The 16,468-nt window shown below is 43.5% G+C and overlaps 4 protein-coding genes across 4 annotated transcripts in view; 2 read left to right on the forward strand and 2 right to left on the reverse strand.

Moving 5' to 3' along the window:
- Positions 1 to 256: 256 nt before the first annotated feature.
- SARC_04921 (hypothetical protein) lies at positions 257 to 2,881 on the forward strand. Its single transcript, XM_014301215.1, has 4 exons — positions 257 to 418; positions 795 to 1,268; positions 2,027 to 2,235; positions 2,608 to 2,881. Exons 1-4 carry the CDS (start codon positions 391 to 393, stop codon positions 2,788 to 2,790), a joined length of 894 nt encoding a protein of 297 aa, XP_014156690.1. The 5' UTR covers positions 257 to 390; the 3' UTR covers positions 2,791 to 2,881.
- A 676-nt stretch (positions 2,882 to 3,557) lies between these two features.
- Positions 3,558 to 6,420, reverse strand: SARC_04922 (hypothetical protein; the record flags this gene model as incomplete). The annotated part of the gene is made up of 1 exon (XM_014301216.1): positions 3,558 to 6,420. One exon carries the CDS (start codon positions 6,418 to 6,420, stop codon positions 4,300 to 4,302), a length of 2,121 nt encoding a protein of 706 aa, XP_014156691.1. The 3' UTR covers positions 3,558 to 4,299.
- A 459-nt stretch (positions 6,421 to 6,879) lies between these two features.
- Positions 6,880 to 12,962, forward strand: SARC_04923 (hypothetical protein). Its single transcript, XM_014301217.1, has 9 exons — positions 6,880 to 7,158; positions 8,025 to 8,154; positions 8,410 to 8,561; positions 8,853 to 8,974; positions 9,590 to 9,717; positions 10,108 to 10,208; positions 10,741 to 10,899; positions 11,142 to 11,230; positions 11,732 to 12,962. Exons 1-9 carry the CDS (start codon positions 7,095 to 7,097, stop codon positions 11,879 to 11,881), a joined length of 1,095 nt encoding a protein of 364 aa, XP_014156692.1. The 5' UTR covers positions 6,880 to 7,094; the 3' UTR covers positions 11,882 to 12,962.
- The window catches only part of SARC_04924 (hypothetical protein), a 4,421-nt gene continuing 553 nt past the window's right edge, over positions 12,601 to 16,468 (reverse strand). Inside the window, exon 2 of the mRNA XM_014301218.1 lies at positions 12,601 to 14,865. Coding sequence (XP_014156693.1) covers positions 13,650 to 14,865 — 1,216 coding nt within the window. The 3' untranslated portion in view covers positions 12,601 to 13,649. The remainder of the gene's footprint in view (positions 14,866 to 16,468) is intronic.

Raw genomic sequence — 16,468 nt, forward strand, 5'->3', positions numbered from 1 at the left:
ATATATAAGCAACGAAGCAACAAAAAATCAAGCATGCCGGTGCCGGATTTATGTTCTTTTTATTCGGTATGCAAGAGGATATGTAGGTTCATAGTTAAACGTAATTGTTGGTACTGATTCTCAACCGTCACTCGTGCTTTCACTGTATTTTTGGTGTGTTGAGTCTATTTTTTCTGTCCTGCATGGAGATTGGGTTGGGATAATGGCTTGTCAAGTTGCAAAGTGTACTTGCCTGAACAATGAATGACAGTGAGTGTTGTTTTAGCTGATTCCATAGTGCGCTGTTTATAAACACTACACTGTCTACATCCGCAGTTCTCAGAAATCCTGGATGTGGTCTTTTTGCGAGTCCAGCGACCACGTTTGGTGGTTCTTTGTATAGCTGTTGACATGCTGGCAGCTTCCTTGGCTACCACAGGTACGTCATACCAGATAAGCATTAGCGGATTGAAAGAATTCGAGAGGATCGATCGCGATAGATCTGTTCTACTTCTACTTGACTTGCATGGTTGTGACAAACACCCCAGTGACCGCAGAGCATTTGCACACGAATGACGAATGTTTTTAAATGCTGTACATCGTGTAGTCGTACTTCGCAGTTCGGTTCAAATAGTATTGGAATGCATTTCACGCATACATAGTATTATAATCGTCAGCATAGTTGTTCTCATAGCCGTAGTCATGTTTTAGTTTTCTACATGGCCTTGCGCCTTTGTTCTACCACATAATTTGGAATCCGTTGTGGAGACTATTTGTTCATTCCACACGCGCCATACCGGTACTATATCACGCAGGGCTGTTGATGGTAGGCTCGGGGGTGTTTGTGGTCATCTACTCGAGCAGTATGTTGTGGACAGCGCTTCTTTCCCGCTGTTTGACAGACAAACAGTTCTCTACACTGCAATGGGCGGGCATCGGCGTGCTGACATGCGGTCTACTTCTAAATGGCTTTGACTCTCAGCCGCACACCCCGCACACACCCACCGGTAGAACTGTCGAGGAGTTGTCCGACATGCAGCAGCTCGAGACCGATAGAAACGGAAACATCGGAGGGGCCGTAATCGGTGATGGATACAGCCAGGTAAACGTGGGGGTGTTGGTGGTACTCCTAGGCTCTGCTCTACATTCCTACTTCTTCGTGCTATCGGAGAGAATCATGTATCAGAGGATACTGAGTGACGCGCAATTGTGTGCGGGTGTGGGTCTAGCTGAGACTGTACTCTTCAGTGCTTACATAGCCTTCGTCTGTGGGTGTTTTGGCACACATGGTATGTAGTCCGTTCAGTTATGCCCGTAAACGGGTTTCTGATGGTTTCCGATGTGCAGGGGTGTGTACCATGATATGATCCGGTTTAGGTAGCGCTCATATTGTCTTGGCGCAGGTTCATTGTGCGGGTGCATACGAATCCCATGGTCTATCAGCTATATCATACCATTCACTTTGCAAGGGGCTCGTACATCATACTATGCTATCCGATTATATCCTACTAGCACGAAGAAGGCGTTCAGATGCTTTGTACTAGGTCTATATAGACGTATACGCCTCATCAGATCGGATTTTCCGCTTACGATAGTCGGTAATGAAGATCGTTTTGCAAGTTTACAGATGTATTCTCATCCTATGACAGTTTGATGTTGTCGGGTGGGAATGTCTATACGATGGCTGTCTACATAATGTTGTGTGCCTATGCATCAATGAAACAAATACATGATGAGTTCACTTTGAAAACATATAGATGCTCTACTGTATGCTCTACTGTATGCTCTACTGCATGCTTTCATATGATATCGACACCGGAATCTCTTCCGCCATGGTAAATTTAGGATATGAGTTCATCGTGTTTCTTTGAATTTTTCACCATTGTCCAATCTTACTGACTTGAATACGTGTCCGTAGTCTCGCCGTATATCACCGCATCCCTAGAAACTGACTCAGTACTTGTGCTCGGGACTGTCCATATTTCGCATTTGCCCCGATTCATTTATAATACGCAATGTACCATCACCGCCCTACCTATTCTTTCAGAGAAACTGTTCTCCTCCATGGACGATGCCAATACGTCGCTCGGATACGCGACTATGCTATGGTTGTCAGCCGCCGTCGTCAACTCAGTGCACGCAGGGAGCTTCTTCATAATCTTGGGTGAACTAGGTGCTGTAGAGAGCGCCTTGCTGAAGATTATCCAGACTGTGTGCGTGTTCGCATTCAGCGCTGTTTTTTTCTGCCAGTACGAGGTAGGTTCGTTGGCAAGGCAGTGGGCACGTGTATGCATTATGGGTATGGTATGTTGCTGTGGTAAGTTCTAGGTTTTAGTGATATCCATCTCAAGTGTGAATTTGATGTACCAATGTGTCTGATGGCGCCATGCCTTGAACAATACAAGGATTTTTTTTCAACACGTAAACAATCAACCATCCTCAGTTCTGTACGCAATAAACATATTAATAGCAAATGGTTTCTATCCGCACGCACATCATGTCACGCACCACCGCATGCGAGGTAACTCTAAACCCTACCGCGCTATCTGACTGGGACTGATTTTTGAGGCCGTTTTCAGTGGAGTTCGCGATACTAGTAGATTGTGATCTATTCATTTGTGATTTCAGTCGTCGCAGTGCGCCAGTCCGATGAAGTTCATGTCTATGCTTTTGGTCGCCTGTGGCTTAGTCGTATACGCCATGGGAGCTCGAGCAGGCAGACCTTCCAACACCAAAAAAAGCCCAAAATTACCCAGGCGGAATACGCGAACCGGCATAGAACTCGGCGTATCAGCGGATTCGCTGCACTGAATGCTAAAAAAAAATTCACTCAGCGGCATATTTCTTGCACATGTGGTTCGATGCCAGGCTGAGAATATATACTCTTAATTAAAATAAAAATACACATGTATACGTACAGAGCTCTTCTGAGCTATTCCTGATGCTTCGCAGAATGTAAGTGCACTTGGCATCTGCACCGATTCAGATGTTTGTTCATATAGAAGCTCTTTAGTGCCCCGGGAGTCATGCTCGAGTGCATCTAGGGCCGACAATCTGTGTCGATAGTGGGCGTTTGAGTGACTAATCATGAGAGTGCCGAGTATTCAGTACATAGAACGAGCTGCGCGTTTAGAGAAAGCGATGCCAACCTCAAATCGTGATACCTCCGGACACGGTCAGGATTGAAACACGTGCATAAGCATACTGGTAAATTTAGATTAAACTGCAATCTGTATAGTGCAGGGAAGCTTGGCTGACTCCTTTGGTGTTACATAAGCTTTTGGTCATTTTTAGATCCGATATCCGTCTGAAATTTAGTTCATCCAAGATAGGCACGGCTTTGATACTAAGAGGTTTAGAATTGACAAAGTGGCAGAATTACAAGGATATATTCAAATATCAATGAAGGAACGATGTAGAATTCAGAGGGCGACCAGGGTACCAGAGAGAAAGAAATTTAAACTCAGTGTACTAAATCAAAACAATCAATTTCATGTGAGCACGTTGTTTTCCAAGCTCACAAAAAAGGTCAAGTAGATTGCATGCTTGGTTCGGAATACTAGAAATGCTTGTCCCTAGAGAGGTTCTAGATGTAACCTTTAATAATACGATTACAGATTGAAGCATCGTACAACTGAATTTTGTTCTATGGGGCCACATAATCAGAACTACAAGTGTCTGGAACTATTTAATACTATAGCTATTTAATACTATAGTTGGTTCGCAATGTTTATGCTCCTGTGTGTTCCCAATCGAGCTACCTCGATGCGTTTTGTATCTCACTGCATCGCATCTTCATTGAAAAGGCAATATATATTTAGAGAGGTCGCCTTGATCAATTTATTGATCGTACGGGCCAGTCCCTTATTCCACGGCCAGTTGCGAGATGAAGCGATGTCACGCGCAACTTTCTGCCTTCAAAACAATACACAGAGCGCGGTTTGGACAATACATATATTTGTGACTAGGCTATGTGGCAGCAGTAGACTGTTCTTAATCTCGGAACTCGCTGTTTGGAAGTAAACAAGTTGTGCTCATATGACACACCAAAGTCAACTCAATTGTTCAAACCATTCTCTCGTCATTCCGAATGAACCCAATAACGTAATCATCATAGATTACCATATAATAGCCACAAATTGGGCGGCACTGGTTCTATCAGCTCTTCCAAGCTTTTAAAATCCAGCCTCGCAATCACACATGCACGTCTGCTGAACTGCGCCTCTCACTTGCAGTTCAAAAACCAGCCGGCTCAGATACTAACATCTATGTTGATGCTATCTTCAAAGCACAAATCAGTCTTTCTAGCCAAGATGCAGCTCACCTACCGCTCGTGCGCTTGCCTCTAGTAGACCTATACTTCTCAATAGCCGTTTCCCACCACCCCATACCCCAGAAGTGCCTGTCACCAAACATGGGAGCGTTAACAGTGTTGCTACGCCGCTGTGCACGTTGCTTGGTGATGACTTGGCTAAGTTGCTGAGAATAGCCTGAATAGGATGCTTCATCCCCAAAATCATCCGTATATGCGTGCATCGTGCTTTTCTCATGCCCTAGTGTTTGGCCCTTTGAGTGTTTGTGAACGTCCAATATCTCGTCCACATTGGTGTGAGTTCGAGTGGAGCACTTGGTATACAATTCATGACCAGATATCGCGAATGCACGCTTAAACATACCTGCCGCACCCTCTATCTCATTAGATGCAGCACACGTACCTGATTGCATACAATTTTGTGTGTGTGTACTAATCCCGTCCATTGCACGTGGTTTGTGCGCCAGAGATAGATACGGTACAGTTTGCATCTCTTGTAGGCGTGAAAGGGCCCTTTGGGCACAGAGCCTGTCTGCATCGCTGCGGGTCTCTCCGTAATTCACAAGTAGTAAGTGCTCGTTAGACTGTTCTGCCAGTACCACTAGCTTCGCCTTGGTTTCGTACATAGCATCTAGTAGTGTGATGAACCTCCGCAGCTCATTGCTCCGGCTAATACCCGTCAGTATGGGTATGTGCTCTATAAATATGGTGTGGAAATTCCTACACAACTCCACGTAGTCGTGACCGCCCAGGGGAGCTGCACACAACTCCGCGAATGTAAACTTAGCAGTTCCATGACACGAGAATGGGACCTTCACATTGCGGCCCAGCACGCGTACGTTGTCCGTATGTGTGCGCATATGCGCCTCATCAGTCGGACAACATGATGGCGTGCATGCCCTCAGCTGTTGAGCAAATCCAAATTCTTCTCCTCCTTTTGTGCTTTGGAAGTATGTTTGTGGTATCGCCTGCGCGTCTGCATGTGTTTGGGTATGTATAAAACCGGTCGTATGTGGGTCCAAGCCAACTTCCACTCCACTATGGCCTTGCGCAGTGCTACTCAACTCTTTCTTACCGAACACCTTCCTGTACTGCAATTCCCTATAGTCCAGAGTCGACTGCATGTCATGCACCTCACAATTTGCCAAGATATTACTGGGTAAACTTGCTAATACATGATCTCTACCGCTATCTCTCACCCCGTGCAACATATCCGGTGGCCGGTTGCTAGTAGCAACCAACACAACACCGTTCTGAAACAGGATATCAAACACCGTCGACAGCAGAGACGCCGTAACAGCATCGGCCACCTGCACTTCGTCAAAGCATATCAACCAAGCATCGTGCATAAGCCACTGTGCAACACTGGTGAGTGCCCCGAGACGGCTTCGTGGTGCACTCTCGTATGTGGTGCCGAGTGTATTTGACTTGGTGTGGGTGTGCAAGTCTGCATACACGCGTTGCATAAAGGTGTGGAAATGTATCCGCTTCTTACGCGTCACAGGCACAAGGTCATAGAAAGTGTCCATTAAAAGAGACTTACCACAGCCCACTCCGCCGTACAGATACAGCCCTTTGGGTGCGTTGTGGTCCACTTTCTTCAGCCGTACGGCTTTAATTAGCAGATAATCGGCTTCTCTGGTCTCTCTTTGACCCAACCGTATACCCGTTCGCCTATCGTTAGGTGCATGTTTGTGCGTCGTGGCACTGGCCTGTGGTCTAGTACTAGTCTCGGTATGGTCTGTGCCCTTCTCCGCATCTTGCACACTCAGCACACACATACCCCTGGTCAATTGCAGGATATTCTCCCCACCTCTACACCGGAACGTCACCACTTCCTCCTCTGGCCACCCAGGAGGTGTGTAAGTCTGCACACGAGTGAGCAAGGTATCCAGATGTGGGATTACTGCTGCTTGCATAGCATCACTTTGTAACTCACCACGACGGATTCGTGCGGTATAGCTTTCTAATACACTTTTTGACGGCGCGGTAGGCTTGGCATCTGCGTTGGCTGTAGGTGTAGATGTATGTGTAGGTGCGATACCTTGGGCGAGGATAGTCAAGGGTGATAGCCTTGACCTAATCGCGGTGCAAAGCCCCCTCCCGCGCGTCCTAAGGTGAGAGCTCATAGTGTGAGTATGAAAGTTAACGTACAGTCTCATAATAATAGCAGGGCATAACTATAGATCAATCCTAACATCTACGCCACTAAACGACACACAAGCAGGCTACAGTATGTATATGTGGTTGCTGTTAGGAACACATACATGTAATAGCGACAGCGATACTGTCTCCTTATAAATACATAATCTGTTGTTGTGCTGGGAAACAGTTCGCGAGTACAACATAAGGCACTAACGCATATGTACAGATTTCATACTGATTTTAACGTCTTTTAACATTTACGTAAGTCATCATCATTAACGCATATTTTTAGCAGCTGGTTAAATATGGGCATATTGATGTTTCGGCGGGCTTTCGATGTCACGTATTTCATACCACGGCATTACACGCCTAAATACCGCTCGAGTGTATTTAGTATATTACTTAAAATACACTACAATAGATATACTCGAGTGTAGTAGTAAGTGTGGGGCCACACGTAAGTCCACGTGTTTGTTCAACTACATAGATATATTCATAAGCACCGTTCGAGTGTAGTAATAGCACACGTAAGTCGACGTGTTAGTTCACCTGCGATAGACCGGACAGACCGATGCGACACTAACACAATCTGAGTACTAAAACTTGATGCACGTCGACAGCTAAGCCAAGGAATACGACACACATTTCTTGATGCAGTATGTCGTTCGCGCCCAAATCTTTAGAGATTGATCCGGATTTGGCGAAGAAGCTTTTCGAGGAAGGTGTGTAGTACAAATTACTAATCGTGCAAATAGTCGATAATACCTACAAACTAGATATACGGTCAATTCTATGCTGCCGAGAACTTCTCACAAAGCATCGAACACTCCATCTTTGTTTTCTGGGTACGCTTTCGTCGTCCTCTATCACATGGCCAATGCTTGCTATACACTTTATGTCATACTCATTTGAACGGTAATTGTATTCTGTTGGTTCACTTTTTCGATGTGATGTGAGCGATATCAGCTACTGATAGTATGTCGATCCCATCTGAACACTATAAGGGCGACTATAAGATTACGGTACTGAGATTTTAAACGTCAACAATACGGATGTTTTATGTAAATAGCCGTGCAACTCACATAAAGTTTCAACCAAACTTGTGCGGATGAATTTGCACAGATGAACGCTGTCATGCAAATATAACGTTTTGTACCCACTCAAACGAGCTATTAGCGGGGATCTTAAACTCCAGAGTGGTTTGCAATAATTGCTTGATACTATCTCCGCCCCTTATTATGTAACTAATGTGTACACTAATAGCAGTACTTGATCTTCCAGCAAAATATAGTACAGATCATAGCGTATCGGACATAAATATGTGCCCAAAATGGTATATTTTTCTTGTCTTTAGCAGTTATGTTAGCTGTGGGCACTGTACTGCTTGGAAAAGCCAACAACAAATACAATCTATTGGCTAGTCAGAAAATAACGCCACGTGCAGAAACGCTCGGATTTGGGTTTAGAATAAAATACCCGCTGCATGCTCACTTAATCTGGTAGAGCCGCGCGTGTGTCCTGAGTTATTTTTGACTGCTAGTCACGTGTGAGATTCTTCATGTTGATATCACACTGAATTTCGCTACAGGTGGGAAAATACTAGCACTAGACGTTCCGGCAGGCACGGAGTTCGGATTAGATTACAAATCATGGACTGTTGGAGACAGGTTTAAAGGCGTCAAATTTCTGCCTCACGGTATCCACATGGCTTACTATAGGTATATCAATATTCTGTATTCTACAAAGGTATTCGTTTACGTGTGTTGTATACCTGTTATGCAGATGCGAATGTGCAAATTGTGAAAACAGACATGCATGTCACCAGAAGACAAAGCCAACGATATAGACGCATACACATGCATGTAGTATGTAGGCGTCGTATCGAGCATTTCCCTGCACAACAAATGTGCAGTTCAGCAATCCTTGGTAAGAACATAAGACTAACGTATCTTATTTCTCATTTACCACCATAGCTCGATATCGAAGTCAACGCGTGATGTCGGTCCCCGGACCGCGTTTTTCTTCTTCACACAGGGACCTGAAGTTGTAGTAAGGAAATGGGACTGCGACTCAGAAGACCTTGTGGAGGAATCAGACGCACCGCAGAGAGAGCGATTGGCAATGGGTGTGTGGGAGAAACAGTTGGCGCGTGCAGTAAATATGTCGCTGCGAGAGCAGCTATAGTATTTTACGGTAGTTATCTAATGTTGGGGAGAATGCTTGGCCGTTAGAATAGGCATTGGGGGCGCTCATATACACACATTTAAGGCGATCGTATACAAATGATCTTGTATTGTACTACTAATCAGTAGCTACTGGCACTAGGCGAGAACCTTTTGGCAACGCGCAGTTCATAGCAAACTCGATCCGACGGTCATTGACCTGGCTAACTATACCACTTTTCCTTTACAAACAGCAATCAGGGAGTTTGACCCATTTCTGGGTACGTATCCGCTCGAGTCATATACTACATGGCACAATTTAACCCATTTCGTAACTCCTGCGGTTGTTCAACGTCATCAACCGCTGGACGGGAAGGTAAGGGGTGTTGCGCTATGTATAAAATGTATTGAGCACATTTATGCTCTCTTCACTCGCCTTTCAGAAGTACATCCTTGGATATAAATAGCTTGTATTTTTTGCAATGGGGTTTTGCGTGCACAGCAGATGTAAGTGGCTCACTTGGTGTCCTTGTTGAAGATACTGCTAGCTATTAAGATACGATAAATGAAACTTGTTGTTGGCTGAATTTCATAATACGAGTGTTTTGAAAATTCGATCACAAAGAAATCATCAAAGCAAAGGTATCATCGAGGGCATTGTTAGAAGACGTCTGCATTCAAAAGAATATTCAGTGAAGTGGGTATCTCGCAAAGGAGTTCCAATTGCTGCGTGTGCATTTGTGGACAATTTATTGGAACTAGTGGACACTCCAGGGGGCCGGGGTTGTTTGTGTCATCCAGGGGTGTCTTGCGGCTGCACCCCTAATTGCCCTTATTTCTATTGTTGTGATTTACTTCTGCCTTGTAGCACTTAAAGTGTTAGATGGGTGTGATTCAAACATCGAATGAACCGGCCCCACCTTGTTCAGAGACTTACACTGTGACTACGTACGTTCACTTACATTATTTGATGTATGGTATCATGTATCAGCTCAGCTCCGTCAATACGCAATCCAGCCTTGTTGACATGGATGCAGACAAAGTACAGGAAGAACCGGTCCTCCCTGAAGCAATGCTAGTCATGCCCGAGTCTGCGTTTAGATTCACAGAGATACCGAGGTACGCGTACCCAATTTGTCATACCAAACAATCATTCTGGGCCATGAAATATCAGGCAGCTACATTAACATGTATATGTGTGGTGTCCACCACTGCATACTTCGGGATACTAGTTTGCACATCCATATATCTTGCGCAACGTATAATACACTATACACACTCATCCGACTCTCTGACGTACCGTGAATCACAATGTACGTTCCGACCCTCTGACGTACCGTAACGTACCGTAAAGCACCATGTACGTCCTTGTGCCTCTTATGGTTTTTTTTGATAAGTCGACGTAATGTTTTTGAGGGCTATAAGTCCAAATACGATACTAGTATTATTCTGAAATTATTGTCTATGATCGCGATGATGCTATTTTTCTCTCTCCAAAATTTGGAACAGAAAGTGGCATCCTTCAAACGCGACCAGCAATGCTGTTACTCAATCGTACATGGATAAGACTGGCTTGTTGAAGCATCTACTTTCGAATGAGTATGCGAACAGTATGTTAAGAATCTTATACTTCTTGAAGGACTCAAGTTCGGGCATTGAAAAGTGTACCTCTTGTGGGATTTCTAGCAATTTTTAGATACACACTAATTGTCATGGTTTTCGTTTCATTTGAGGACCAACATGGTTCTTTTAAGTTGATGGAGTCACGTCACTTGATTTATCTTGGTCTATTGCGTGAGTGGTAATGGTCTGTCAGTGACTATTCCGACAGCTAACTGCTTGAATTAGGGTGAGATAGAGCCATCCCAACCTCATTTTACCAGAGGACATCCTGGAATTTCACTGCATGCTGTATACAACGTTTTGTTTTGGCAATCTCAATCGGTATTGAACTCATTACATGTGCGACAGCTTCTTTTGAACTCTTATCACAGCTGATCTGATATAATGTAGTCACGAAATTTTCCTCTGACTTGTACGACTTTGCAAGCGCGTATCTGCTGTGCGTACCACCAACATGCATCAGCACTTCTGAAATACATACAGGTGCATCATCTAATATACAACCCAATTCCCTGCTAGATTACAAGGCGCTTCTAGGTGAGCTGCAATTTGCCTTCGTGAGTTTTTTGGTCGGCCAATGCTTCGACGCTTTTGAGCATTGGAAGACAATGGTGCACCTTTTATCCTGGTGTGACTCGGCGTACGTGGAGATGCCTAACTTATTTTGCGACTTCGTTGGTATGTTTTAATATGAGAAATATCTACCCGGAATATTGAAGGAAGGCCTGTTTTTTTCACGGCACTGTGTGGGAGGTTACTATCTATGAACCGAGAGCACGCTGCAGTACTTAGCATGACTTTGCGATGAAAAGCCTCAATTTTGGACGCCAGTTAATGTTAGTGTTGATGTTACAGATAAGATGTTATGAGTGGTGTTTTCTCAAAGCGGTATGAGCACTAACTCGCTTCAATTCTTGCAGCCACTCTACACTGGCAATTAAAGGAAACACCAGAGGATTTCTTCATCGACATTATCTCGAAGAATAATTTCTTGTGCACGACATTACAGGTGCGTTCTATTGCGTCAAAATAGTTGCGAAATGACTTCAATGGCTGCGTTCGACCTCTGTTTGAGCTAATAGTGTTCGTGCGCGAGCATTTGAGGCATTCGCGTGTTAGCGTGTAGCTTTACCACGACAACGCTATATGGGACAGGGTACAAATGTGAAAACAAAATCAAGATTTGCATGACGGCGATTACGCACTATAGCTTCGGCTACACCACGGTTTGGGATAACTGTATTGAATTGTATGATTGAAACAGTAATTGTTTGTCATCATGCCTAGTGCCACTCAAGAGAATCCTTCGTGCTGCGGCAGACGCACGGGCACGGTATATATACAATTCGTGTTTTAGTAATATTCTATAGGAGATAATTTGTCGGGTCGCTTACAGTAGAGATGTGCAAGTAATCGACAGAAAGGTTAGGTTGGTTGTTATCGCTGCATTTCATAGCTGCGTACTTATCCTACTACTACCTTGCTCACCTTCTGACCACTACGAATGTAGCGGTTTTTCTCTGGTGTGGCGGACGCAGAAGGGGTCAGTACCGAGCTCACCTACCGTGTGGAGCGGTTTAGATTATTTGTCTCGGATCGGTTTCAATGGGACTTCGAACTAGAAGACGACGATGACCTCCCGGTAGTGGTAGAAATGTGATCTTCCATGCGCTGCTTACAGATCTTGTATGCTCTAGAGCCGGCTGTGAAGGTAGATAGGGGACTAGAAACTTTCTTATTCGTGCGTCACAGAACGACATGTTTTCAACACTTTACTGATAGCACTGAGGTAGTAAGAGTTGGCCAGGTTGTGATGTACAGTGTACAGGGTGCAATCGATTTCTTGTCAAAGAGTGGGTATTGGCGACATGTGCACAATCCGACCATTTTGTTACAGCACTGGAGGGCAAAAATTCGTGCGGACTTGGTTTACAAGAAGATTCGCATCGCATTCCCAGTTCGTATCGAATCGCACGTGGTTCTCTCAAGGTATGCACATCACTGGATGACTTGCCTTTTACAACGCGGGTGGTCATCTTATCACTGATGTACATTTTACGTGCTTGCGTATGACGCCATACACGCGCATTTCAACACGAACGTTTAATGCAATGGGTGTGAGTACGGCAACGCACGTGAACCTCACCAAATATGCGGTGATACTACGTGTGGTGGTCGATAGTAGGCTGTGCGACTTGTGTGTTTGGGTTTGGGCCATCCATACTAGGAGGTTACCTACCTACAGCGCAAGCGCAACACCATCATGGTCATGGTGTATATGTATCATTCACCATATAGGCAGGTCTGCCAAGTAGGCGATTGAACGGAGTTTAACGCCAACGACCGTGTCAATGAACCTGAAGTGAAGAGATTTGTCTCTTAACCATTGCATGCAGGGCATGCAGGTTATAAACATTCGTGTTCGTACTATCAGGTGCGCTGTAGTGGTGGTCTGTGACGAGTGAGCACGATCGCAATTAAGTGAATGTCGCAAAATGAACTTTATTTATGCGCATTGTGCAATCAATCGTTCGCCACAGCACTTGGTCGACAGGTACAGTTCTCTGGGGTTGTATCCAAGTAACAGATGTGGGATGAGATATGCAGATAGAAAGCTCGGATATTAACAGTAATATTTGACTAGAAAAGTACATGCCGGCCTGATACCAAAATCGATAGGTTTTATCAATTTACCATGTATGTAAATATATAAAGACGACAATATACTCTTTAACATCGAGAAAGAATCATGAAGAGTGACTACTTGTGCATCATTGCAACATGATCAATTCCGCATCAGATTTGTCCTTTTTATATTAACACAGTCCTGCTACCACGGGTATGACCATGTATTTCCATACTGACAGTGGTGTTGCTATGAAATAGCCTCCATCAATATAAATGTATTGCCAATTGTGCGCTCCCAGTGAAAACTCGGGATGCTCCTTGTAAGAATTGAATGCAGACTATCTAAATTGATTTCCTGCAGTCGTATATATGCATTTTACAATCACAAGCGCCATGTCCAGCATGTGCTGCAGTGATGAAACATAAGATGCGGGGCATATTAAGATCCAGATCCATAGATCTCATTTTCTAAATTGTACTCTCACACATAAATCAGTTGCAGTTGTGATTGAGCAGCTGGCCACACTTCTATAATTCGGTGGTTGACCTGTAGTATTCTGCAAATGGCGCTTGCTGTAGTTTGACACCCGGAGCCAGTCCGGTTGTTCGCTGCTGTCTACGCCTTCTTACAGATGTTGCACCTAAGAAGGTACAACATGTCTCAGATGTCATCATGTCGACAAGAACTTTCCCACTGAGGACATATTCTTGGTAAACTCATGATCTATTAGACGGGCACGGCCTTAATGTAAACGAGCACGCCACTATTATTATTTTTTGGTCAATACGAATGTGTCCTTTCATATGGGCATGTATTGTACCAAAAATTGCTCCAGAGGTGCTGCATTGAATTTCGCATCAATCTGCACAGTTGAAGCAAGTCCATCCAGAGTATCATCCGCCAAACTCGTCAATTGATTGTAGCCGAAATACAGTTTGGTGAGGGAGGTCAAGCCCGAAAATACCCCCGCCGGTAATTCATCTAGCAGGTTGTGTTGCAGAAACAATTTGTTCAGAGACTCCAATCTTGAAAAAACAGTCGCGGGTAGAGTTTGAAGCCGGTTGTTGTTCAGTTGCAATTTCGTTAGCACGGTCAAGCTCATGAATACATCCTCCAGCAGGTGTGTCAGATTATTATATTCGAGATTCAACACCTCAAGCCATTTTAGTCCAGAAAACACTCCCTCAGGCAGCTCACTGAGATAGTTGCCTTGTAACTCGAGCATTTCTAAGTTATACAGCCCGCGAAAAACCCACTGCGACATAACTGTTATATTCGACGAAGCCATGTACAACTTCCGCAGTTCAAAACAGTCCTCAAACAATCCCTCACTCAAACCCGCTCCAAATCTATTCATTTCTAAATGCAAATACACCACTCTTCGTAGACCACCAAAAACACCCACTTCCAGCTCACTTAGCCTATTGTCGCGCAAGTCAAGAGTTTGCAGGTTTGGCGTGCCCGCAAATATCCCTATTGGTAACACAACCAGTTGATTCTCCTCCAAGTCTAAAGTTTCCAATGCAGTCAAGTTTGCAAACAATTTCACTGGAAGCTGGCTAAGAAGATTTTTCTCGAGATCCAACACTGTAAGAGAGGCGAGACCCGAGAATATTAGATCATCCAGATGACTGATTTGATTAAACGGCAGCAGCAGCATGTGCAGATTAGGCAAGCCAGCAAAGGCGGCCGATGCAAGAACGGAGATCTGATTACTGTCAAGATTCAACTTGGTAAGGGAGTACATTCCCGCAAATGCATTGTCCGGTAAACCGGTGAGATTGTTCCTCTGCAACAGTAAATTCTCCAGTGACTCCAGTCCGTCAAACACGCCTGCCTGTAGATACATGATTTGGTTGGCTTCCAAATCCAACGTGCGCAGGGCAGTAAGGTCACTAAACGCAGACATCTCCAGTTGCGAGATCGAGTTTCCTTCAAGATTGAGAACCTCTACGCCAGAAAGATTAGTCCATACTCCGGGTGAGAAGCTTTCGATGCCACTGAAAGATAGATCCCTGAAGTGGCCAAGCGTGGGCGTGCGGTCACAAATGAGAATGAATAATACCAAACTTAGTTGAATGAATTTGCTGCAACTGAAGAGCAGATGTCCCATTTGAATACCACTGTTCTGTTATTGGAACACATATTGATGTAGGCATGTCTAGGTACAGAAATGAGAGAACAACCAATGAGACAAATGCTACTCAAACAAACACTGGAAAATTAATCAGAGATAAACAGAAGCAGACATCTAAAACGGGGTTGGAACAGCCCGAGTAACCAAACTTGTAGCAATACTCGTCCTCCCGTCCTTAAATAAACTAGCCTAATATCCTAGTACAAACAATAAGCAATTAATGTACATATTCACTCACTTGTTTTATATACTAGTATAATCTGATACATGTTTTTGACCGTGCAATACCTCCATACATAGGAGATTATGTTAATTACCCACAGAATACATACTACATCAACTGTGCGCATTAATGAATATATTCAACATGAGTTTTTTACAACGTGTTTCTTTTTCTTTGAATATAAATATACGAACAATCAAGCAGACTGTATGCAAACCTTATGGCCCAGAAAAAAACAACAAACTCATTACCAAGAAAACGCTCAAGTACATATATATACCAACCAACATGTACATGTATAATCCACACATACTACCGAGACCAACGGTATGTATAGATGTACGCATGCACGTACACGCACACAAGTACGCACTCTCGCATACACATACATTTATACATACAGAAGGTGTGCTATACCTTAATTGCATAGCTCATGTGCATCTTTGTTCTGAAGGTACGTACAGATGTAAACGTATACTGCATAGGTAGACAATAATAAGACGAGATACCTCTTTTTGCCAATTCGAAGTTAAAATGCAAATGACATTAGTGATCAGAGGCGCAAATATTACCAGAAACAAATAAGGGTACAAACATCGGCAGGGCTTTCCGTCTCAACGTGATTATATATCAAAATACAGAATAAAATATACGATGGTATATGTATAAGAGGCAAATATAGCTGTCTATATAAATTTATGGCAAACAATCACACGTATATATTTATTTCGAGAAATGTATACATATCTGCACAGTGTATAGATAAAAACTTCGCTTGTATAATTTATATAGTAGTGTAATTGTGGATTTCTACATGTATAAAAAAAGTGTGGTAGCGTGTACTGGAATTAACCCATTCACATGTCAAAAATAGCTAAGTACAAGGGGTATGACGATACTAACGGCCAGATAAATAATATTTGGACTATGAGAATGGCCTGCATAGTTTAACTACACTCTAGATTGATAAATAACATGAATATTTACGGAAAAAGCATACAGCACTCGAAATTCAGCAAAGCTGCGACTACTTCCTACCAAAAATAAACCCTTGTACGTACAGAGGTATAGTTGATATAATTGTATTAAAATGTGGGTGTGCATACATATATCACACAAACACAAGCACACAAACACACGATCTTCCACACACAAAATATTATATATATATATATATATATATATATATAATGTTTATATGTATATATATATATTAATATTCATATATATACGTATATATAATAATAATGTACAATAT

Source organism: Sphaeroforma arctica (assembly GCF_001186125.1).
Source record: "Sphaeroforma arctica JP610 unplaced genomic scaffold supercont1.295, whole genome shotgun sequence".
NCBI lineage: Eukaryota > Ichthyosporea > Ichthyophonida > Sphaeroforma > Sphaeroforma arctica.

Bases quoted from the DNA above. Each gene is read 5' to 3' on its own strand.
- SARC_04921 (XM_014301215.1), top strand. From the start codon at position 391: ATGCTGGCAGCTTCCTTGGCTACCACAG. The intron at 419-794 runs GTACGTCATACC...TATATCACGCAG, and splicing joins AGCTTCCTTGGCTACCACAG to GGCTGTTGATGGTAGGCTCG. The intron at 2,236-2,607 runs GTAGGTTCGTTG...TTGTGATTTCAG, and splicing joins TTTTTTTCTGCCAGTACGAG to TCGTCGCAGTGCGCCAGTCC.
- SARC_04923 (XM_014301217.1), top strand. From the start codon at position 7,095: ATGTCGTTCGCGCCCAAATCTTTAGAGATTGATCCGGATTTGGCGAAG. The intron at 7,159-8,024 runs GTGTGTAGTACA...ATTTCGCTACAG, and splicing joins GAAGAAGCTTTTCGAGGAAG to GTGGGAAAATACTAGCACTA. The intron at 8,975-9,589 runs GTAAGGGGTGTT...ATCATGTATCAG, and splicing joins ATCAACCGCTGGACGGGAAG to CTCAGCTCCGTCAATACGCA.